Raw genomic sequence first — 24,506 nt, 5'->3', positions numbered from 1 at the left:
GGATTGCAGTTTTGCTCAGAGTTAGTTGCACTTGGATAATCTTGGATGTATTATGCTGAGCAACTAGCCTGGAGGTGTGGATATCCTTAATGAATATGGACACACCTCCACCTTTGGTGTTTCGGTCCAGGTTACTGCGTCCTTATTTTTATTTTCCTGTATTTTGCTACTTAACAGACAGATAATTTAAATGCTAATCCTGCCAAAATAACCACTTTCCTTGTATTTATTACTTGTTTGTGTACAATTAATTTTGTCATGCTGTCTATACACTATTTCTCCAAACAGTGTAAATTTTTTTGGACAGTCAGTAATGTCTTTCTTTTTTGCAAAAATATACCACATTGGTATATGTGCAAGTTTGTTGTTTTCTTCCTTTATGTCCACAAAGCACTCCCATTCACCAGTAAAATTACCTGTGGAATCAACACATTTTCAGATCAGTCTTTGTTTCATAATAATCCAAAAGCATTCCCTTTATATTATTTTGTTGGGGCATATAATTTGTGTCTGAAAGACATCCTTTTACTCAAAATTCTCTTTAGTATTGTTTTTCCAGAGTGTTTTTTCTCTCAGAAAAAAAAATATTGAGAAAGAACAAGCAGTAAAATCAAGATGTCATAAAATTGTTTGTAGTACATGAAGTGCTGTGATTATGCTCCAACATCTGACAGAAAACAAAATAGGTTAGAGCCATGTGTTATGTCTGCAAGGGTCTGTGCGGAATCCAGCAGCAGCATATCTTACTGTGTACATGGATGAGTCTAGCTGCACAGTAAATATGCAAGTAGGAGTTGGCAGCATAATCATTTTTATATATATATATATATATATATATATATATATATATATATATATATATGGGTGAATTGTAGACTGCATTCTAAAATAAGGACAGAGAATGATAATTAATTCATAGAATTTTTAAAAGGATACAGTGGCACATGTCAGAATGGAATGCAGTACGTACTCCCACAACCACACCTAATCCACCTCCATTACACCTCCATTACAAAGACAACTGTGATCACCCACCAGTGGGAGGAAATTCCTCACAAGATTCCCCTCGTTACACTAAAATGCAAAGTATGTCTACTCTGCAGGTATGGCCAGCAAGCCTGTATTTATGAGTCATTCCTGGCAATGCCTATAAAGTAGCAGCAGGTAACGTAAAATATTGTTGTTTCAGCCACACTGCCATTACAGTAGCAATAGGGCATGTAGTGCTATAAATGTACATAGCACTATGTGTGCTATTGCTTACTCTGTGTGGAACTGGAGAAACATATAATAATCATTAGAATCATGCATAATCATTAGAGTTGTGTCTTGCTGCGCTCACCAAGTGTGTCCTTTGTGGATGCCTGCCTACCCTATGCCCATCTCCCCTCACACATCCTCATGCTCTCTCTTACACACACACACACACACACACACACACACACACACACACACACACACACACACACACACACACACACACACACACTCTCTCTCTCTCTCTCTCTCTCTCTCTGTCTGTCTCTTTCTCTCTCATAACATGATTTTGTGTGTGTGTCAGTCTGTCTCTCTCTGTTTGTCTGAGGTGCCACACTATATTGCCCCCCCCCCCCCAAGGAAAGGAACATGACCCATAACAGCTAAATGAAAGTACATCTTTTTCAAGAGACAAGGGTACTTGTAATTTCTATGAAAACAAACTGAAAAGCAGTCTGCTGTGTTTGCCATGTAGCTGTGTTATTCTGCAGTTTCAAGTTGAGTAAAGCTCTTGCAGTGCTCTGGTACTGTGCCTTTGTATCTTTGCTTATATTTACCAGACTGCACACTGACTGGAGATACTAACACTAGAGCCCCTAGTATGTGGGTCTTGTTTGCAGTAGGTTTGCTAAAAGTTAGGGAGTATACAGTATGACAGAAGCATGACTCATTTTAAGACTCACTACTGTCAGAACTTCAAACAAGTAACAATCCTTGGAAGAGGCTATGTGCTGTGTTTATGAACATTGTGGCATATTTCACAAACAGTTATTTCTGCCTCCTGCAATACCGTTTACCAAGTAAAATGTCTTTAGAGGCTAACTTTTCTTATAGCTCATCTTTACAAAGTTCCTTTTCCTGAAGGCTGCTGCAAACCATGTCCCACTCCTAGACATTTCCACGTAAGAGTGCTGGCTCATTTCTTTGATGTTTTCAAGACTCATACTTGCATGTCTGGATGTCCTAATGGAGGCAGGTGCATTGTGTCATCACCAAGCTGTTTTCATAGTCTTCCTGCCCCTCCTAGAATATGTGTAGTGCTGTAGTCATCATTCCTATTCTTTTCTTGGTCATACAGTTTTTCTATAGCAAGTTTATCCATGATAGCACCCCAGTTGTCTCCCAGTCGAGTTTCTAAAAGTTCAGGTTTGTCACAGAGTTTTGTCATTTGTTCTATGGTCATCCCATTTGCATCTAAATAAGTAATCACAGTTTCTTCTCCCATATTAGCTTCATATTGACTTCTGTTTCCCAATAATTTTATTTTTCAGCATTGTCTCATTGAAGCTGCTTCTTGCTTCTCTTCCTTTTATTTCCCAAACAGGCACAGTTAAGATGAGGGGAATTTCCTGTAGTTGCTGTAGATACTACTTTATGTCACCCTTAAAAATAGATAGTACCTAGTGGGACTAACCCATTTAACAAAAGTAACTAAGTAGGTACATAAATAAATAAAATGTAGGAAATAAGCACTCTCTAAACCCAAGGAACACAGGAAGGTGGTTCTTAACTCTCCTACATGGACATTGTATTATATTTAAATAAATACTTTTTATGGCAGCAACTGCATTATTGTCTTTTTTTCTATGTCCTCATATTCAGCTAGCAGAAATAGCTCATGGTAGGCACTGGTGAGCATTTACTGTGATGAAAACTCAGGGACATTTTAACTATACAGAATAGACTTTATACAGCAATTATTTTTTGAGATGGGCCTACATGCTAAGAAAATCTGAACTAAACACAAGTTGAGACTGTTACATAGTTTGCTCCTTGCCACTAAAGTAGAATAGCTACAAAATGTTAAAACTGAATTCCCTCACAGAGAAGGAACTGCTTTGTATTTTGAAGATAATGTACACTGTGAACAAAATTCATTAGTAAGATAGACTCTAAAGACTGTCTTGAATCCGATTAGCATCTGCAGATTGCTTTTTTATGATTGTTTAAAGGTGCCAGAAAGACAGCACTGAGTATGGTTTTTGGTCAGTGACAGGTCCTACGACCACATACACTCTTGCCCATGACTGACAGTTGAGCAGTTGCCCATATGGATAGCTATGCGTGACACAACAAACACCTTATGAATAAATAATTACACACTGTGTTGGTGATAATAAGATTTTTCCTGATTCAGTATACCAAACTCATTACCCCAACTTAACCCTTTCCCTCTTATTTCAACGTCCGGATTAATAGTTTGTTTACAGATTAAAGCAGCTGTTTAAAGAATGCTTGTTTCATTGTGTATAACATTCCTATTGTAACAAACATTTCAAAAGATAAGATATGCAATATATGGTAACAGTTTAAAACAGTTCAGAAATTGTTCTAGGCACACAGCCTTAAGCAGCTAAACTGCATTTTTTAAAGGTTATACAGCATTAGTGATGTTCATAGGTGTGTACTAAGCTAATGGCCCTGGGGTCTTTACAAGCCTAGCCCATAGAAGTGCCCTGGCATTGTGCCACCCGTTGTTAGTTCCCAGTGCCTGTATCAAGTAGAGCCACAGGAGTGATCCCCGGGGTGAACTTTCTATTTCCCATCCACTCATCAAGATTTCACTTGAAGAGGGCTAGTGAGGTGCTCTGCTTGACATGTATGGGAAGTCTATTCCAGAGCATGGGTAGTCTCTGGGTTATGAACCTGTCCCTCCAGCATGTTCTGTTGATTGTGGTAATGAGGTTGAGGTCTCTGGACTGTGTGGTGCGGAGGGATTGGGATTTCTTTAGATGTAGCATTTCTAACAGAGCTGGGTCAGGCATGGCTTTGTAAGTCAAGCAGAGATTGCCTCTTAGTAGATGATATGAGACAGAGAACAGCTGGAGTTTTTTGAGTCTGTCCATGCAGGACATTTGTTTAAGGCCTAGGATCCTCTTTGTCAGGTACTTTTGTGGCCTCTCCAACTGTTGCAGATGTCTAGTGAGGTACATGCCAAATGGGGCAGTATACGCTATGATTGGTCTAATGAGGGAAGAGTAGAGAGAAATGATGACCTCTTTCTTCCTCGATGCAAAACCCTTGGTAATGAGATGTGCCACATAGAAGGACTTTCTGACCACAGTGGCAATGTGGTGGTCGAAGGAGAGGTTGCTGTCAACCTGTGTCCTCAGATCTCTTATAATGCCTTCAATGTTCAATGAGTTACCATTGATGTGGTAATTAATGGGAACTGAGTTTTTCCCAAAGGGGATGACTACGCATTTTTTGGCATTAAGCTTAAGGCCATGGTTTCGACACCAGTCATTGGTCTCAGTGAGGCCTTTAGGATGTCTGCATGACTTGGGGAGCTAATAATGGCTCCCAGCTTGCAGTCGTCTGCGAATTTGGTCAGCCAGAGTCCCTCCGTGTTGGCCTGGACTTCTGAGAGGTAGATGCTAAACAGGAGAAGACCCAGGACCGATCCCTGTAGGACTCTACTTGTGATTGATTGTCAGTCTGACTTGGAGTCCGGTACTTTCACACTGTGGGTTCTATCTGTGAGCCAATTTGCAACCCACCTAACAATGTAGGGGTCGATGCCTAGTTTGGTGAGTTTATCAATAATTCCTGAGTGAGGAATGGTATCAAAAGGTTTGGCTAGATCGAGGTAGGCTGTATGAACTGCCTTACCTTCATCCACTGCTCTGGTAACTGACTCAAAGAAGTCAACCAGGTTGAGCAGGTATGATCTACCTTTCACAAAACCAAATTGGGTGGGATCTAGAGTTTGGAGATTCTCTATATCCTTGTTAATTAGGTAACATTTATTTTAAAGAAAAGGTATGCAAGAAATAACTTCTTAAAAAGGTGCCATCATTTCAAGAATTTTACCGGGCACTCACCATTAAGTAGCTAAGCACCATATTTGTAAAGGTTGTTGCAATTTAAAGTACAAGACATTCTAAATTGTTTTGTTTATATAATCATTATATAGCTTAATTGTCTTGCTGTTATTTTATTTATTGTGCTGTTTTGTACTTAGATAGTTCTATATATTTTGTGTATAGCAGCAGCTATTCTTGGAGTCTGTATAGAAAGGATACGATTCAGTAACAGTGAATGAATGGATGGATAAACTAATACAGCTATTAATATAAGGTGTGTGTTTGAGTGTGTGAACTTCTCTAAGCTAGATATTTAACTTCATTTAGAGAATGGACGACCTGTAAACCACACCATGATTGGAGAACAAACGTTCTCCAACAGGGTGTTAATCTATAGGTAATGTCCACTGAAAAACATGTCTGCCACTTCAGACAGCATATCAAGCTGCCATGAATCTTGGACTGTAAAAACTAATGGCCTCCATTATTTTACACTTGGTAAGCTGCGCTTTTGCTGTTTAGCAAATGTAAAATAAAAAGTAGATAAAAAAATAAATAACTAGACTGTATGTGTATGTGTTTATGTCTGTGTATGAGAGTGAGAGATCGATCAACATATTATTATTTTACACTCACTAAGCAGTGCTTTTGCTATTTAGCCAGTGTAAAAAATAATTCAAATAGAAACAAGTGTGTGTGTGTTTATTTATGTTACTGTCTGCATGTGTGAGTGAATGTGCATAAAAGAAGAGACTGTGTGAGTGTGTGTGTGTGTGTGTGTGTGTGTGTGTGTGTGTGTGTGTGTGTGTGTGTGTGTGTGTGTGTGTGTGTGAGAGTAAGTGAGATCAACCATTGGGGCAGCAGCAGCAGTAAAAAGGTTTGCATACCTCTGGACCTTTCAGCTGAAGAAATTTGGATAAAGCCTAAACTAAAGGGGGAACAAAGGCTCCAAAATAGGAACAGATTTTTATTACTGCGCTTATAAAATTGCAAACATGCGTAAATAAAAGTTTCTGTGTTAGCATGAATTTTCTGAAGGAAATAAAAGTCGTAAACTCAGATGCCTATCATTATTTAGGAACTTCAATCTCCGATGACTGGCAACAAACCAAACATTTTAGGAGTAGGGACCAAAAAGAATAAAATAAATACCTGAATATTTTTTGAAGCGTTATATTTTGGATGTAAAATGCTACCTCCAACACCAGTATCATATACTACCGCAAGTTTTAAACAGTAGGCGGAGGAAATATTTTACATCAAAAATATATAAAAAAATTATATAGTAATAAAAAAAAAAAAATAAGCAAGTAGAACACAACAATTTTACATACAACCCATTCTGTAAGAGAAATAATGCCATCCAGGGTGTGTGTTATTGTCGAAATAACACCCTTCCAGGGGTGCAGATAACACACACTGTTGGGCATTATTACTTGCTTAGTGCATGGAGAGAGGTGATTACACTCTAATATCTGGAAAAAGTTAAATCAGTTAAGCACTTCTGTGGAGTGAGACATGATCTTAACAATTGTTAAGTACCTCCTGCTTCACTTGTTAAGATTGGGTATCACACTAACCAGTTAAATTTGCCAGTACTGGCCAGCAAACAACAGGGGCAGAATTGAAAACATTTGTTAATGTCTGCAGTCTTACCGGTAATGTGTCCCTGACTTTCTGTAATATAAGAGAGTGTGTTACTGCCTTTCTGATCGTGGTGAATAACTATTTTAAGGCTTTGAAAGCTAATAAAACACTTACCTTTTTTCTTGTAACTAGTAGTACATGGAGCAGATAAAGCACTGTGCACTACAAAGAATCATGATCAGATCAGATCTCCTATTATAACCCATTATTGTGTGCTCTCGACATGGATGCTTAGTTTCACCTCTCAGGCTTCCCTCTAGAGGTGAATTTCTTGGCACCCATGTCTTGAACACATAATAAGCAGGTTACAATCAGCAACCCACTCATAATCCTGTATGTTTATTTCAGAATTGGTGATTTCTGGAGCTTGACCTGTTTTTTGGTGTTGTCATAGAGCTGAGAATCTCCCTGTGGATAATTTTATCTGAGACTTTTGCAGTGTGCCCACTAAATATGCAGCCCTTCTTTATCTAAATCAGTCATGGCACTTTTGGTCAGATTATAGACTTGTTAGTATGAATCATAGATCTGCTTCATCTGGAAAGCAAGCGTAGTAGGAGAGTTCTTAAGGTACATTCAGTGGTAGTTAAACGTTCTCTGAAGGTTGGGTAGATGTTACTATTGCTAGATGCTAGGTTTGTTGCTGTGGTGATAAAGAAGAGTAAAGCATGAGAAAAATAATTTCTTTTCTTTCTTTCTTTCTTTCAGAATGTACTCCTGCATTTGCTGCTTTGCTTGATCATTTTCTACTCTGTCTATTACATGACAGCAAGTGTCTGCTTTGGAGCCTTCCGGTAAGACCTCTCCTTGTGATGTAGCCTTTCTCTGACTTTACCAGAAACTGGCAAACATTTATAGAATTAACAGCAACATTTTTAACAGGTAATGGATTCCCTGCAATGCTTTGCATTTTGTTTGGATAGTCTGTCATTAGACATATTTAGGTAATAAATGATGCATAAAAACAGTGAAATGAGAATTCTGAACCATGTGTAGCAACAGTAGTGTCCATTTCAAATTTCCACAACTTCTTTGCCTTTGAATTTGAATGTTAGTATAATCTTATTTGGGACAATGATACATCCGCAGTAGTTCTTCAGGGACATTTAATACTGTGTTCTACTGCCGTTGCACAGGCTTCGTGTCCTGTCTGTTTATTCTTTTTCACATTGAGGGGTGGTAGTAGTGATTGGCATCGTTGCCTCATATTCTTTGGTTCTCTGTACATTTTCCAGCGAGAGTATCTTTTCTGCAGAGTCTGTATGTTCTCCTTGTGTATCTTCATTGAGTTTTATAGAAGTGTCCAATTTCCTTCCACATATCCAAGTCAGGAGGTAGATATACAAGCCTGTAAATTGCCTATACGTCTGTGTGTGTGTTTGTGTGTGTGTGTGTGTGTGTGTGTGTGTGTGTGTGTGTGTGTGTGTGTGTGTGTGTGTGTGTGTATGTGTGCACGTGCACGCATGCCTGTGTGTGTGTGCATCTCATGGTGGACTGGTGGTATCTATCCAGGATTAGTTTTCTGCCTTACACCCATTAAGTGCAAAGATAGATTGTGACTCACCTGCAACTCTTACCAGAAAATTAATGAATTTAATATTAAATCCACCTCAGAGCTGTGGACGCCAGGAGATACATTTGTGAGTGAGGGCTTAGCCTAGTTGATAACTGCATTTGTTTGAAGACACACAAGTTCATACTGACTTGGAATGCAAACACTCATTTTCCTGTCCTCCCAGTAAGAAGGGCTCTGCTGTGCAAATTTTAAGTGTTAGACATGGTACAGGACAAAGGAAAAAAGACCAAAAGAAAATTATTACTTAATGCTCTACATGTTAAGAAAACCTATTTGGAGATGATAAGCTTCAGTCCTTAATCAATGATTATATAAAACCGCTTATGTTATGTGCCTCTGTGTGCCGTTTTTGTCAGTGGTGAATACAGCAAATATAGGCAAAGAATGTCAACTGGTACATGTTTATAAACTTTCTGTCTGTATCTTTAATGCAAAGCCTGCTAGAAGGATGCAGATCAGAGAATGGGAGAGCCATCTTCATCACCTTCAGTATTTAGCTCAGCATTTAAACCCGGTTCTTCCTAATTTACCCTTGTTATGCAACTAAGGAGTCTGTCAGATCTGCTCTGCATGAGTAAGATGCATTTCTGTCTGTAAACCTCCCCAGGTTACTGTTTTTACTTTAATATATTGGGCATAATTGTAGTGCCTTTTCTGGAGATTTATGTGTCATTTCATTCAGTCATTTCCAACCACTGAATTCTTAGTCTAACCATTAGTATTAGCATTTTTTCTTTATTTAGTCTCCCTAACTTTAGCATTTACCAGTTTATTCTTATTAGATTCTTGTGCAGTTACAATTAGTGTTATTGCTATCCAGTTACATTTAGGTAGTTGAATATGTGACTTATTTGTTATAAAGATACTTATTATGCACATTTTGCTCTTGAGACCTGAAAAGTATTATTCCTGATACGTGCAAAGATTAAACTTTAAATTATACTATTAGAAACATTTTAACTAAAAATTGGGGAATGTTATTGGTAGACGATAGGCTAAAAGATATTATAGGTGATAGGCCTGATATCACATATAAGAATATGAAATCCCTCAAGAGGTTACTCTGCTATGAAAATAATATGAAGGTAGCCCCTTTAACACAAAGGAAGGGTACGTTTCCATGCAGACATTGTAATCAATGTAGCTACATAGCAAAAGAAAATAGTTTTACACATCCTGATAATGGTAATAATTTCAAGTTTGATAGATATGCTGATTGTAGATCCAGGGACTTGATATATTTGGCAAAATGTTCATTATGTAAATCATTCTATATAGGAAAAACTAATAGAACATTACGGGAAAGAATTAGGGAGCATATATATGCCATAAATAGAGAGGATGATAGGAATGCTTTAGCCAGACATGTATTGAGTCTAGGATCTAAACATAAATTCACGTTTCAAGTACTTGAGCTAGTCAATAAAACAGATAGACTTGGTGATATAAAGAACTTCACTGAAGAAAAGGAAAACAAATGGATATTAAGGCTACAAGCACATAGAGGCCATGGCCTCAATGATAAAATATCACTTAAACCTTTTTTAAAAGGGAGACCTTATAGTCATTAATATCCACACATGTACAGTAAACAAGTTAATATAACTTGCATACACTATTTCTGTACATGTATACTTAGCCAAACATTCAGTGTAAGTATGTACGAACATATACATTTTTATATATATGTATTTTTTTATATATATATGTATATTTTCCACACATATATATATATATATATATGTGTATGTTTAATAATTTTGTTATTATTATCTTTATACACTATTCTAGTTATTGATTTAGCTATGCCACATAGGATAGTGTTATACATGTGACACCATTTTTTAGCTTGTTCTTATAAGTTGTAGGCTATTTTATACTAGTACTGCTAATTATTATTATTTTAAATTGTTCTATTCTTAATTTTAGTAGATGTGTCTTGTATATAATATATAGGTATATTGCATTTACTATATATACAGCCACAAGATATAGTCTTTTATATAAGCTACTAACATAGCAATACACCTTTAACAAGGGATGACTGTGATAGAGTTTTAATTATTCTAATTGCTTTAATTATTCAATTAACTATGAGTATATAAGAACACATTTTTTTAGATGTATTTTAAGTCTGAAGAAGCGTTGTTAAAACGTGAAAGCGCTTACTCCTTCCTACAGCTGTTCGTTTGATGTTTTTAATTCTCCATTAAAGCCTGAAGAATCATCGTGGTGTGCCTCTTTTGTGTTTTTGGATACAAATAGGACTTTTCTCAAGAGACACTTCATCCAGTACTGGTTTGTCTTTTTTGCATTACTGTTGTGTTCTCTCTGGTACTGGAACACGGTTCTTAAATCAATTTTTATTATGGAATTTGGAACTGGTGATGATATTTTAAATGAACTTTTTACTATGAACAATAATCCGTTGCTAAAATTATCCCTTAAAGATTTAGCAAGAGATGGAAGTAAAACTGTTAATACAGCATCAAACATGGAAATACTGCAATTAAGGAGAAGAATAGAAAATAACTTTCACAAATTAAAAAACATACAATGGCAGAGGCAGCATATGGAGGCGTGCCTCAGCTTCAAGATAGTCCCAAGGGGACTAAGAATTCTTAAGATGCCGACTTTTGTCACAACATACCCTGACTTGTTAAGGAAATGGCAAAAACTTAACCTGGAAACCAGCTATGGGTATATCAGGTTATTAATAGAATAATATCAACTGATAGAGAAGAATCTAATGGAAGATATTAGTGAGATGGAAAAGAAGTTAAGAATCCTTCTCGACTCAGATGGGATAGAAAATTTCCTTAAAGATCTGACTACCTCTGTGAAAATGCTTGATAATAAATTAAAATCTGATAAGAAGAAAAAACTGGAGAGAGACTATAACGATTTCAGGAGAGGCCAAATATTCTCTTGGCCGAGAGAGAACACTTGGAAGAACAATAATGTTACATTCAAAGGAGCCACGGGCAGTGATTTAATCACTAATGAAAAACCGGCGAAAAGAAAGGAAGTCATGAATATTCATGAGAATGGAGAGAGAGACACACCTATTATGCTGACGTCATCTGGAAACGTTACCAACTGTTCTACTAGTTTGAATGCCATTCCTAAACCGAGAGTGGTTACTACTTACGCTACAGTAAATACTGGGAAGAATATAATTAATGAGATTGACACTAATTCTTTTTTGCATGAAAAAACAACGGAATTATCAACAGCGGAGATAGAAGCGAATGCTGATGTCCGCCCGAAAATAAGAGATACAAGAGGTACGAACAAAACAACTAATAACGGCTGCATCTCATATGAAGAGGATAGCCTGATAGAGAATGAGGACAATCACTCTTTTCCCTTCCCCATACGGGCTGTAGGGAAACAAGCATGGTCACCGTACAACAGAGTGAAGAAAAGGAAGATCTCAGAAGAGAGGCTCGAATTCCAGAAGAAGATTCTGCGTCCCATACAGAAAGACTAACTGTGAATATTTCCAGGCATGAATTAAATGAAAATGAACTTTCCCTACTTGATAAGGGTCTATCTTTCATACCTGCTGCTAGTGCTGACATTGCTGATGTTATTATAGATGCTAAAATGTTTGTCAGGAATTTAGGTCTGAAACTACTATTCACAGATAATGATAATGCGAAAGATGCAAATGTATTTAAAAAACCATCAACGTTTATACCACAGTTATGCCCTGCACTTGAGGCTTTTGAGAAAGCTTGTGAAAGGGATTTAATAGCCAGTGATATGACTAATGTTAAACCTGAGTTTTATAATTTGAATCATGCTGAACGTGAAGCATTAAAAAGCCTACAAAATAACACCAATATTGTCATTAGGCAAGCTGATAAAGGGGGCTCAGTAGTAGTATTAGACAGGACATTATATAATATGAAAATGAAAGATTTATTGAAAGAAACAGATACATATCATTGTTTGAATGCTGTGACTTTAGATAAAGTGATTAAAAGTGTTCCTGAGATGTTATATGATTTCTTGTTATGTAATATAATAGATGAAAATCTATACAAGTATTTCTTGGTTGAAAAGCCAGTTATTCCAACCTTCAGAGGTCTACCAAAGATACACAAAAATTTATATGACCCCCCAATGAGACCTATTGTATCGGGTAAAGGCTGGGCCACTGAGCCTATGTCTATTTATCTGGAGGAACAATTCAAACCAATAGTGAATAACAATGAGTCCATAATTAGAGACACAGAGGAGTTTTTATACAGCTATGCTGAGTACTTACATTCACAAAGTGACTATACCAGTGATTTACTGGTTACATTAGATGTTGTTTCCCTTTTTACATCTATACCAAATCAAGTAGGGATGGAATATGTGAGATTGCTACTACTTGAGAAAAACATTCCTAATAACCAAGTCATACAATGGATGCTTATTCTAGAATTGGTACTTGAGAACAATGTTTTTCTATATGATAATAATTATTATTTACAGAAAAAGGGTGTAGCGATGGGTACACCATGTGCTAATTCATATGCAAACCTTGTGATGGCATACTGGGAAGGAACTTATGTTTTAGGAAATGCACTCTTTGGAGAGAATATTAAGCTGTATAAACGTTTTGTGGATGATGTATTCCTCCTATGGGGTGGTACACCCGAAGAGTTGGATCAGTTTATAGTTTATATAAATGGAACAACTGATTTTCTGAGATTTGAATGTTCTAAATCATTTGATAGGATATAATTTTTAGATGTTCTCATTAGTAAAGATAAGAACACTGTTAATACGGATTTGTTTAGAAAACCTTGTCGAAAGAATAATCTATTACACTACAACGGTATGCACCCTAGACACCTCTATCCCAATATAGTCAGAGGTCAGACATTAAGGGTCTCTAGGCTAGTAACAGATGATATGAGACATCATGAACAATGTGAGACACTAAGAGATGAATTTTTAAATAGAGGATACAATAAACAAGTATTGAACAAAATATTTCAGGATAATTCGTTGGAAAGAGAGGGTAGGGGTAGACCATTCCTACATAGGACTGGCAAAGATGGCAATAGTATAAAAAGATTTAAGACAGGAAGAGTTAAGAATAGAATAGTGATACCTTTTACAAACAGGAATAATACTATTAGAAACATTTTAACTAATAATTGGGGAATGTTATTGGTAGACGATAGGCTAAAAGATATTATAGGTGATAGGCCTGATATCACATATAAGAATATGAAATCCCTCAAGAGGTTACTCTGCTATGAAAATAATATGAAGGTAGCCCCTTTAACACAAAGGAAGGGTACGTTTCCATGCAGACATTGTAATCAATGTAGCTACATAGCAAAAGAAAATAGTTTTACACATCCTGATAATGGTAATAATTTCAAGTTTGATAGATATGCTGATTGTAGATCCAGGGACTTGATATATTTGGCAAAATGTTCATTATGTAAATCATTCTATATAGGAAAAACTAATAGAACATTACGGGAAAGAATTAGGGAGCATATATATGCCATAAATAGAGAGGATGATAGGAATGCTTTAGCCAGACATGTATTGAGTCTAGGATCTAAACATAAATTCACGTTTCAAGTACTTGAGCTAGTCAATAAAACAGATAGACTTGGTGATATAAAGAACTTCACTGAAGAAAAGGAAAACAAATGGATATTAAGGCTACAAGCACATAGAGGCCATGGCCTCAATGATAAAATATCACTTAAACCTTTTTTAAAAGGGAGACCTTGTAGTCATTAATATCCACACATGTACAGTAAACAAGTTAATATAACTTGCATACACTATTTCTGTACATGTATACTTAGCCAAACATTCAGTGTAAGTATGTACGAACATATACATTTTTATATATATGTATTTTTTTATATATATGTATATTTTCCACACATATATATATGTATGTTTAATAATTTTGTTATTATTATCTTTATACACTATTCTAGTTATTGATTTAGCTATGCCACATAGGATAGTGTTATACATGTGACACCATTTTTTAGCTTGTTCTTATAAGTTGTAGGCTATTTTATATTAGTACTGCTAATTATTATTATTTTAAATTGTTCTATTCTTAATTTTAGTAGATGTGTCTTGTATATAATATATAGGTATATTGCATTTACTATATATACAGCCACAAGATATAGTCTTTTATATAAGCTACTAACATAGCAATACACCTTTAACAAGGGATAACTGTGATAGAGTTTTAATTATTCTAATTGCTTTAATTATTCAATTAACTATGAGTATATAAGAACACATTTTTTAGATGTATTTTAAGTCTGAAGAAGCGTTGTTAAAACGTGAAAGTGCTTACTCCTTCCTACAGCTGTTCGTTGGATGTTTTTAATTCTCCATTAAAGCCTGAAGAATCATCGTGGTGTGCCTCTTTTGTGTTTTTGGATACAAATAGGACTTTTCTGAAGAGACACTTCATCCAGTACTGGTTTGTCTTTGTTGCATGAAAGATTAAACTTTGGCTATGTATGTTTTACTTTTTTATGACATCTTTTCATCTTCACAAATATTTGAATCAGTTCCTATGAGTTTGGTCCTCTTATCAGACCTGCTTAGGCTTCAGTGTCAGTGGGTCTATACATTTGTCAATCTGGTGGCATTAGTTCAACTGCCTACTTAATTTTTGTTTTTTGATGTTAATACCTTCTGTTTCAGCTTTGATCTCGGTTCCAAGTCAAATGTTGATTTTATTTTGATCAGTACCCTCTGTCTTATCCTTGTGAACCTTGACACCTATTCCAGGTCAAATGTCAAATACCAGGATCATAGGGGTTGAGACTTCTTCATGCCTTACCAGGACTGACCTTAGGTCAACTGACGCCCTAAGCAAAGTGCTCCATGATTCCCCCCACAGCTGCACCACCCCCAGACACATCACCTGGTGCATTAAGACCCCCCAACCTGGCCTACCCACACCATGCCGATTACTTTTTGTCTTTCTTTTTCTTACAGTTTGCCATACTCTTCAGCTTTTTCGTGCAGTTATTAATTCATTCAATATGCTTCGTCTTGGCAAGACTGCACTCTGATAACTGTGGAGGAAACAACTGCATTAAGACAGGAGACTGGGATCCTCAAGACCTCAAGGCCCTCAGAAGCCACGGGGGTTCAAGATGCTGTTAGGTGCATTTTAGAGTTTTTTTTATTACAACCTTTTCATCCAGTGATCAAAGAAATAAATTTAGTCTTACTCTTTCATCACACCCTAACTGAACAGGACAACACTATAATAACTGCAGTGGAAATAACTGTATTAAGTCAGTGGTGCCATGGGGATATAGATGCTATGAGGTGCATTTTAGAGTTTTTTTATTACCTTTTGATGCAGTGCTGGCCTAAACAAAAGGAAATGGAAAATAAATTCAATTTTACTTTTTTTGTATCAAGGAAGGAATAAGATGTATCTAAGGCTTAATGCTCAAAGCTGACCAAACACCAGTTCACAATAAACTGAGAAGAAAAATGTTTGTGAGGATACATAAATCAAATGTAGGAATACTGTCTGCTTCTCTACACCACCCTTCTCAAAATAGTAACTTTCTTTGTATCCCACTCTGGTGTTAAATTTTGATGAAAATTAAAGCATACATATCCACAGTCATAATAAAAGTTACTGTAGTTATATGTATATACAGCATGCCTTTTCAGTGTTACCCCAAAACACAGCTGTCTTCTGTGCACTCTTCTGATGTCAGACTGGGACAAAACTGAAGAAAAAAAAACAATACATATTTCGTGTCAGACATATATATACGGAATGCTTTTTTTTTCCTCTCCCAAAAGATTGCAGCCTGTATGTGTCCGATGTGTATGAGGAAAATGAAAAAAAATAATGATTACAGTAATTTTTCCAACTTACGACTAGACAGTACAGTGCTCTCATACAAACTGTAGTGTCTTTCTGGGTATCCCAGTGAAGTTTGTGAGGAAAGTTAAAGAATTAATGACCACATTGTCCTCAGTTTCTCACAAGATATAATGACCTTGGAGGTTTGGGAAGAATGCTACAGAAATAATGACATTATCCTCAGCCCCCCCCCCCCCACACACACACACACAAGTACAGCGGCCTACTGTGTAGACCTACGAGAAGGACTATTTTTAGATTAGGTGAAGTTCAAGCTACAAGGGACTACTAAGCCCATGTCAAAATCCACTTCTGCAGCCTTGGTGTGTGCGGGCCGCCAGCCACTAAAAGCTCTTAAGTTCTGGTTATTCTGTGAAGCATTTTATCCCTTATTTTTATTTATTTATTATTGTTTTGGGGTGGGAAATGGCTCCTAAACTGAGCAAGTGACAAGAGGTTAGTTGCTGTCATCCATACAACCCTAACGAAGCACTTATAGCCACTTATGTGTAGAATTCAAATGTGTGATTGTACTAAAACAGGATGGCCATGTAATGTATTTCACCTTTGTTCCAAATAGTTGTCACGCATTAAAGTATTGCACATTCCTTCACATAAATCAAATTTGTCATGCAAAACCAAAGTAATAAGTAAACTGCAGTAGGCAGTCAGTCATTTTCTTCCATAAACAGCCCCAGTAATTATACCTACTTTGTGTACATCAGGTGCCCAGTTAAGCAGTCCACCTTTTCACAAATGCACAGTAGTTCTGCAAAGCCAGACAGTGCCTGTTAAAATTGAACAAACAGCAAGTGGGTCAGTTAATTTCATTAAGCCAATCCCATCCCCTACCCAGTAGTTATAACTACAATGCCTAATGGCTGTGTAATATTATTTTACTTCCACACAAACAAGTTGCAGCACATTAAAGCATTAAAGGTTGCTCCACACAAATCACAGTGCCAGAAGCATTGCCAAAAATATTTGGTTGATCATTGCCATCATCACTGTAAAAATAATAACATTTACCTCACTATCTTCAGATATGCTGAACCATTCCTCTTATCTGTCCAGAATTCTGCAGAATGTCCTTGATTTTGTCTATATATTTTTGACTTCTGCCTCTCATAAAATGTTTGGTGCTCTGGCAAATTGCTGAACATTACAGTTAGTAGTAAGTAAAGCCAGGCATTGGAGATTCATACTTCTTAGTTTTTAAAATGTGCATGCTTTCAGCCTGTCAAACTCCCCTTCAGAGGGGTTGTGTCTACAACATTCAAGTCTAATGTGACACTGAATGACTAAGTTAAATGGAGTACCTCCCTCGAGGTGACTGTCATGCCTTAGATCCATTTTGTTTTAACAAGGTGCCATATTTATTTATTCTTTTTTACAACAAAGAAACAACATATTTTATTACTTTTATAAATAAATAAATAAATAAATATGGAAAGAGCACACCTGCAAGTGTGGTGATCTAGATGATCAACTAGTTGGCCTATGCATAAGAAAAGCCCTTCCCCTTGCTCAATATCAAGTCATGAGCACTCTTTACTTTGACCATTCTTCTAATCTTTTCCCATCTAGTCAAAATCAGTTTCAACTTTCACAATTATTATAGCCTCAACCCTCACTACGTCAATAGGTTTTCAAGGTCATTCTCGAGTCCAGCAGTAGCTATGCAGATTCGGAGTTAATCGAGTCAACACCAATATGGCCTTAAGTCAAGACTGAGTTTGAGTGCTTAGCTAAATTTAGGTAGCACTGTTAGAGGTTAGACGACATATAGAATCTTGACCTCATACTTGTTGACTTATCATATCAGAACTCTATTTTCTGGGTCAAGCTTTGCAACACTAACATAATTTATGGATTTTCCTCAGTTCTTCTACTGACATCCTTCAGGACATCTCTAACTGTAGCCATCTACTTCTGGACCTACTCATCCTGTACAAAAGGTCAGGTTTGGCATATCAGTTACCGTAAGAGTTTGGAGATAATTCCACTTCACTTTTTTCTCCCATTTTGTATAGAACTTTGTCAGCTTTTTTCTCCCTATACATTAACACAGGAAATAGAAATTAAATTTGTGATAGCGTGTTCGATTTTTGTACCTAATTAGCATTGTGATACTCCTCAAACTTACATAAGACTTTCCTGTTTCATCCAATGGTGAGACTGAGTTGTACTTTACCTTATGTTAGCTTCAGCTGAAAATATCACTGATATTGTACTTCCATGTATAAGACCTTCCAATGTTCATCATATTGATCATTCTGCAGTAACCTTAGCTATATTGGCTGTATCCTGCCAAGGATATAACAGCCATACAGCTTCCAAAGCTTCTGAGCTCCTTCCATGCACCCAAACCATTAGTCAGCTTGAGCTGAGCTGACTAAAAATACATGTTTGAGTGCCAAGCCCTTCAGAGCTTTCCTACTGTTCAAGAGTACGCCTCTCTGTTGGCTTTTTAGGACTGATGGTCGGCTTGTGATGTTTCTTTGCTGAGCAGATAAGTTCCCTTTCAGGAAAAATCTTCCACATTATAAAATTGTTGCTTTATTGTACATTCCCATTTAAGAAAGTTATTTTTAAGCTAGGATTATATGTTTTAATGTACTGTCTCCAGACTTCACTGTACTTTTAAATGAGAGCACTCTTTTTTCCTCTTAGTTTAACATTTTTTCTTAAGTAATTGAAAACCATTTTTAGGTAGATAAATTGTGTTTGTTTTACTTTGGGGGTCTGGAAAAGTATTTAAAGGGCTTTATACTGTGTTTTGTTTGAAAAAACTGACTTTTAAAGACTTTAAATGTTTTACAAGCTTTTGCTGCATGTTTTTACCAGGAAAGAGGCACCATTTTCAGCTTGACCGTGGAATAAACATATTGTCTCAAGGTTGGTCTTCTTTTTCAGACGCAAAAAGAAAAAGTTAAGCAAACAGTCTTTGCCAATACAGTAGGTTATCAGTTTCCCTCAGTGACAGGTGGGTGACTTCTATAGCCATAGGTTATTTCTCAGGTCAATCATCTTTTACCCCAGAACCTTCTAGTATAGCACCTATAACTACTTTGAACTGGGGGTTAGCCACAATGTCTGTGGCTGTTGGCGTCCCCTCATTGAGCAAGGGAGAGAGACACTCTTGTCATTTCTGGGAGAGGGAATAGTGAAGGCTTCCCTGTTGAGTCAGAATGTTGTGCACATCCTTGGGGAAGCTGTTGCTGCTGCCATCAATAATACTTTTGGCTCCTGCTTTCCTGTAAAAAAATAAACCAAAAATTATAAACATGTATCTACTCCTCTTGAAATTTCCTTAGCCAGGAGTAGTTTATTAGGTCTGCATCAGGGTTTAATTCATGCTATTGATCCTTCTTATAAGGTGGTTTCTGATAAAAGAAGGAGGGATACATATTTTCCTCAAAAGATTCAAGATTCTGAAACTGGAAAGAAGATGAAGGGACAGATACAGGGATTTCTCCTCAGTTTTCTGATTTAGACTCAGAGGAGAGCTTGGTTTCTGATTCTCCCTGTGGGATTTCTCTTTTTCTGGAACTGTTTCCAGAATGTGGCAGTGTTTTCATTGGGAAAACATTGAGGTTTCTCAGTCCCTCAGAAAATACTATGAGCTGTTACAGAAAGAATTTCCAGAACCTTCACCCCTTCCCCAGGTTCTGTAAGGTCTGGAGGATGTGTGTGTCACTGCATGCAATTTTTCTGATAGTCAACCTGCTACCCCTGAAAAGGTAGATAGAATGTATAAAGTTCCTCAGTCTTTTAAGTTTGGATGTAGGCTTCCCAAACTTGACCCGGCAGCTGTTAGTTATTCCTAACTGCGGATAAACATTTGATTAATTCCAGTCTTACTCTTTCTTACAAGGATGGGAAGATTATTGTTAAGTATGGGAAAAGTGTATACTTTTTAACTCTGATTTTCAGAATTTTGAATTGTCAGGCTCATATTTAAAGTTTATTCTGATAAATTGTGAAAGCATGAGGAATGTTTTGTGTGCAGTTTCTTCTTATGAGGAACAATAATTTAATTTCTTCCATTATATATTCATTGTTTGCAGTGTGTTGATACTTCTTCAAGGACTATGGCCAGTGGAACTGTTTTGAGCAGGTCTGCTTGGCTGTATTCCCAGAACCTCCCAGGTGATATGAAAAATATTAGATTTTAAATTTTCCTTTGGACAGAGATTTAGTTTTTGGTTTGTCTGCTGCAGAGGTTATCAAAATGTGTGATGAATGAGGTAAGTTAATACAGAGAATCTCTTAAGAATTTTCAGTTCTCCTTTTCCAGATTTTCTAAAGGATTCTGTAACTCCTCTTCAGATTTTGGTAAAAAATTAAAAATAAACAGTCTTAACAAGATGCTGATAAGCAGACATTTAAAAAGAAATGGCAGTCGGTTCCAAAAAGAATTCAGGAACCTCCCCCCTGCCAAAACCAAGTCAGTCCAACATGTCAGAATGAGTGTTTAAGGGACCGTGTCCCACTCCCACCCTGAGAGACCCTTTTCCCTTCCAGAAAGTTTGAATCTCCACATTTATCTTTAGAAATGGATAGTTTTAGACAAATGTGTTTTTAGAGAATTCATTGAGGTTACAGATGACAGTGGGAGGAAATCTCTCCTTTTCAGGGGGTAATTCCTCATCCACTAGACTAGATTCTTTTACTTCCCTCTGTACTTCAACTCATCCTGTCCAATGGAGTGATAGAACCAGTTCCTCCTTCCCAGGTTGGGAATGGTTTTTATTCATGGATATTTTTAGTGCTGAAGAAAGAAAATGCTTGGAGATCAGGTCTAGATTTTTCTTTCCTAAACCTGTTTGTGATGTTGGCTATGTTCAAAATGATGTCATTTCACAATGTTTTACCTGTTCTTCCTCTTTCAAGTTTCCTGGTAACACTAAATTTAAAAGAAGCTCATCATCATTTTCATTTTCATCCGGACTTCAGGCATTTCTTTAAGGTTTTGTGTGTCTGGATCACTTTGACAGTTCTATGCCTTACCTTTTGGACTATCCACTACACCAAGAGTGTTCGCAAAGTCTCTACCTTCAGTTGTAGCTCATTTCAGGCTAAAGGGAATCCACATTTTTCCATATTTAGATGACTTGCTTATCTCTGCAGAGTCTTTTTCAAAGCAGCTGGAATCTCTCACTTGGATGAGAGATCTCTTAAACAAGCTGGGATTCCAAGAGAACATTCAAAAGTCATTTTTGACTCCTTCACACAGGATTGTGTTCCAGGGTGTCAGCTAAACACGTCAGTCCAAAGAACCTTTCTTCCACAGGAAAAATAGATCTATGTCTAAGGTTTTCCACTCAGGCTTCTGTCACTGTGAGGGGAATACCTCAGGATTTTGGGTTTCATGGCATCTGTAATTCTCATGATAACCCCAGCAAGACTCCACATGAGAAAGATACAGTGGAATCTGAAGTCTCTTCGGACACTGCACCAACATCTTTTGTCTTTTCAAATCCCAGTTGCCAGAAGAGAAATCACTTGGTAGAGACAGCAAATTTTCCTAAATCCAGGTCTCTGCTTCTCCCTCCCTGCTCCAAAGCAGTCACTACACACTCCTCGGACATTACTTGTGGAGCAGATTTACAAGGAAGAAAAGTGCAATATGTTTGAGACACCAGGGACAGATGCAAGCACATAAATGTAAAAGAAATGCTTGCCTTGAAGTGGGAAGTTGGTATAATGGTTAAGGTGTTTACCTTACAGACACAAAGTGCAGGGTTTGATTCTTACATGAGGTAAATGGCTAAGCTTAAAATGACCCACATGGGCAGTTAGCCTAGTACTAATCTATGAACCTATAATCAAGGCACTTAACTCTCTGAATCATCCTTTGCCTCCCAGACCTCTTAACATCATTGCAGACAATATCTCTGTCATGTGGTACATCAGTAAGCACTGGGGAATCAGGTTGGTCCCCCTTTGCAGACTACACATGTTCACATAGGATTTAGCTTTACAGCACAGTCTTGCTGTGCAGGCATCTTACATTCCATCAGAGCACAACTGTGTAGCAGACAAGCTGAGCAGGACAAGGGCAGACCCTCTTGAATGGAAACTAGATTGGGGGAGTCTTCCAAGATTTGATCCATCTGTGGGGATTTACTTAAATAGACCTGTTTGCCTCCTCTTTTAACAATCAGCTAGCAGGATTCTGTTCCAGGATTCCATGCACAAAGGCCTGGAAGACAGATGTAATTTCCTTTCCTTTGACAGAAATGTTCCTGAATGCTTTTCCACCATTTCCAGTGATCCAGGGTACTTAGAAGAGTCAGAAGGAATCCCTCAAAATCATTGTGATGACTCCCTTCTGCACAGGCTGCAGTTGTTCTGCCTTCTTTTGGAAATGGCCAGGGCAATTACAACAAACTTCCTCACAGAATGGATTTACTTACACAACATCAGAGGTGTGTGATATACTCCAGTGCAAGTCAACTTCAGCTGACTGCCTAGATGATAGGGTATTAATTCCCTTTAGGTACCTGTTTACTGAGGACATATGGCAGGTACTAATGGAGGCAAAAAATGCCTGCTACTGGGAGGGTGGCCTAATGGTTAAGGTGTTTGCCTTACAAACATGAGGTGCAGGGTTTGAATCTCACAAGGGATAATTGGCAAGGCTTAAAATGGCTCGCAAGGGCAGTTAGCCTAGTATGAACCTATGAATCTATATATTAGCAAATGGAAAAGGTTTTCTATTTGGTGCCAACAACATAACTAACACCCATTCAGGGCTAATTGTTCCCTGTTTTTTACAGTATTTGTGTGAGTTATTATTCTGTGACCTTTCTTACTTCTTCATCAAGGTTCATTTATCAGCCATTTTAGCATTAATGCAGTCTCATGTCAATTTTTTTTTAAAAGGGTTTTTCACAAGAGGCCTCTAAGAAAACCAGTGGACCCTCCTTGGGATCTTAGTTTTGTGTTAGAGAAGCTAATACTTGTTCCATTTCAAACAGCTAATATGGCTGACTTGAGATTCTTAACATAAAAAAAATGTTTTACTGATTGCCCTGGTCTCTGCAAGAAGAGTATCTGAGTTGCAAGATATTACGGTCAATCAGCCCCATCTCATTTTCCACAGAGACAGGGTTTCCTTGAGAACTAATCCTTTTTATATGCTTAAAGTGTTATCTGAGTTTTCTTTAAGCCAAACTATCAATCTCCCTGTTTTCTTTCCTGAACTTAAAAATGAGGAAGGAAGCATACTGCATAGTTAGGATGTCCACAAACAGCTTGGGTACTATATTGACAGAACCAAAACTTTCAGATCTATGGAGCAATTGTGTCTTTCTTGTGAAGGTAAGAAGAAGGGACAATCTGTGTCAAAACAGACTATTTCCAAATGGTTATCTTGGGCTATTATCTGTTGTTATATTCATCACAACAAAACTATTCCAGGCAGGGATAAGGCCCAATCTACCAGGGCCTTGTCTTCATCTATGGCTTTTTGTAAGGAGTAATATTCTTTTTTTTAAAACAATTTTTATTAAGTTTTAACAATGAAGGGGTTAGATTCTAGAAGCAGCAACTTGGTCCTCTATACAGACGTTTACAAGGCATTACCAGATTGTTTCTTTCTGTAGTTCTACATCAGGCTTTGCTAGGACCGTTCTCCAGGGGTTCCTGTACCCTTCCTCTTCCATCTCCCAAGTATAGTAAGCTAGGGTAATCTAATATAGCTAAGTCTAATTCACCATTGATCAATATGATGAACATAATACAGTTGTGTAAGTAAACGTGCCATAACAATAGATGTTCGAATGATCCCTGTTGCAGTAGCTGCTCCCTACCTCCATCCTTCTTGTTTTTTCATGTGTTGTCTATGCCAGGGTGTGAATATTTATTTTTTGTTATTCCTAGCATTGTCCTTTCAGGACTCAGCCTTACAGTCTGTTGGTATGAAAGCTGTGTAGGGCGTGGTGCCCAAACCTGTCTTTTTAGTCAGCTCAGCTCAAGCTGACTAATGGTTTGGTCATGAGGAAGGTGCCCTGAAACTTTGGAAGCTGGCTGGCTGTTATATCTTTGGCAGGATATAACCCATACAGCTAAGGCTACTACAGCAGTGATCATTTGATCAACTGTACTTTCTCCTCTTCTTACTGAAAATGGAATTTACTTATGAATCATTTCTAACTTAAATAAGATCTTTCACCCTTTTCCTTTTCAGAGTGAAAGTGGAATTTAAGTTACCCATTTACTTATGTTAATTTTTCAGATGAATCAATCACTACACATTGTATCACTTTATGTAACATCTTCCCTTTATTGTTCTAACTGGATATACACTTTTGGTTTT

The 24,506-nt window shown here is 37.2% G+C and overlaps 1 protein-coding gene across 3 annotated transcripts in view; it reads left to right on the top strand.

The window, feature by feature from the left end:
- Positions 1 to 24,506, top strand: part of TMEM244 (transmembrane protein 244) — a 418,478-nt gene that overhangs the window by 205,255 nt on the left and 188,717 nt on the right. For all 3 annotated transcript variants that reach the window (XM_044085024.1, XM_044085007.1, XM_044085016.1), the window contains one exon: positions 7,419 to 7,504. In XM_044085024.1, coding sequence (XP_043940959.1) covers positions 7,419 to 7,504 — 86 coding nt within the window. The remainder of the gene's footprint in view (positions 1 to 7,418; positions 7,505 to 24,506) is intronic.

Source organism: Protopterus annectens, chromosome 1.part1 (assembly GCF_019279795.1).
Source record: "Protopterus annectens isolate FY-2018-M chromosome 1.part1, PAN1.0, whole genome shotgun sequence".
Classification (NCBI taxonomy): domain Eukaryota; kingdom Metazoa; phylum Chordata; order Ceratodontiformes; family Protopteridae; genus Protopterus; species Protopterus annectens.
The sequence above is the reverse complement of the archived record's forward strand: the minus strand, read 5'-3'. Positions and strand labels throughout refer to the sequence as shown.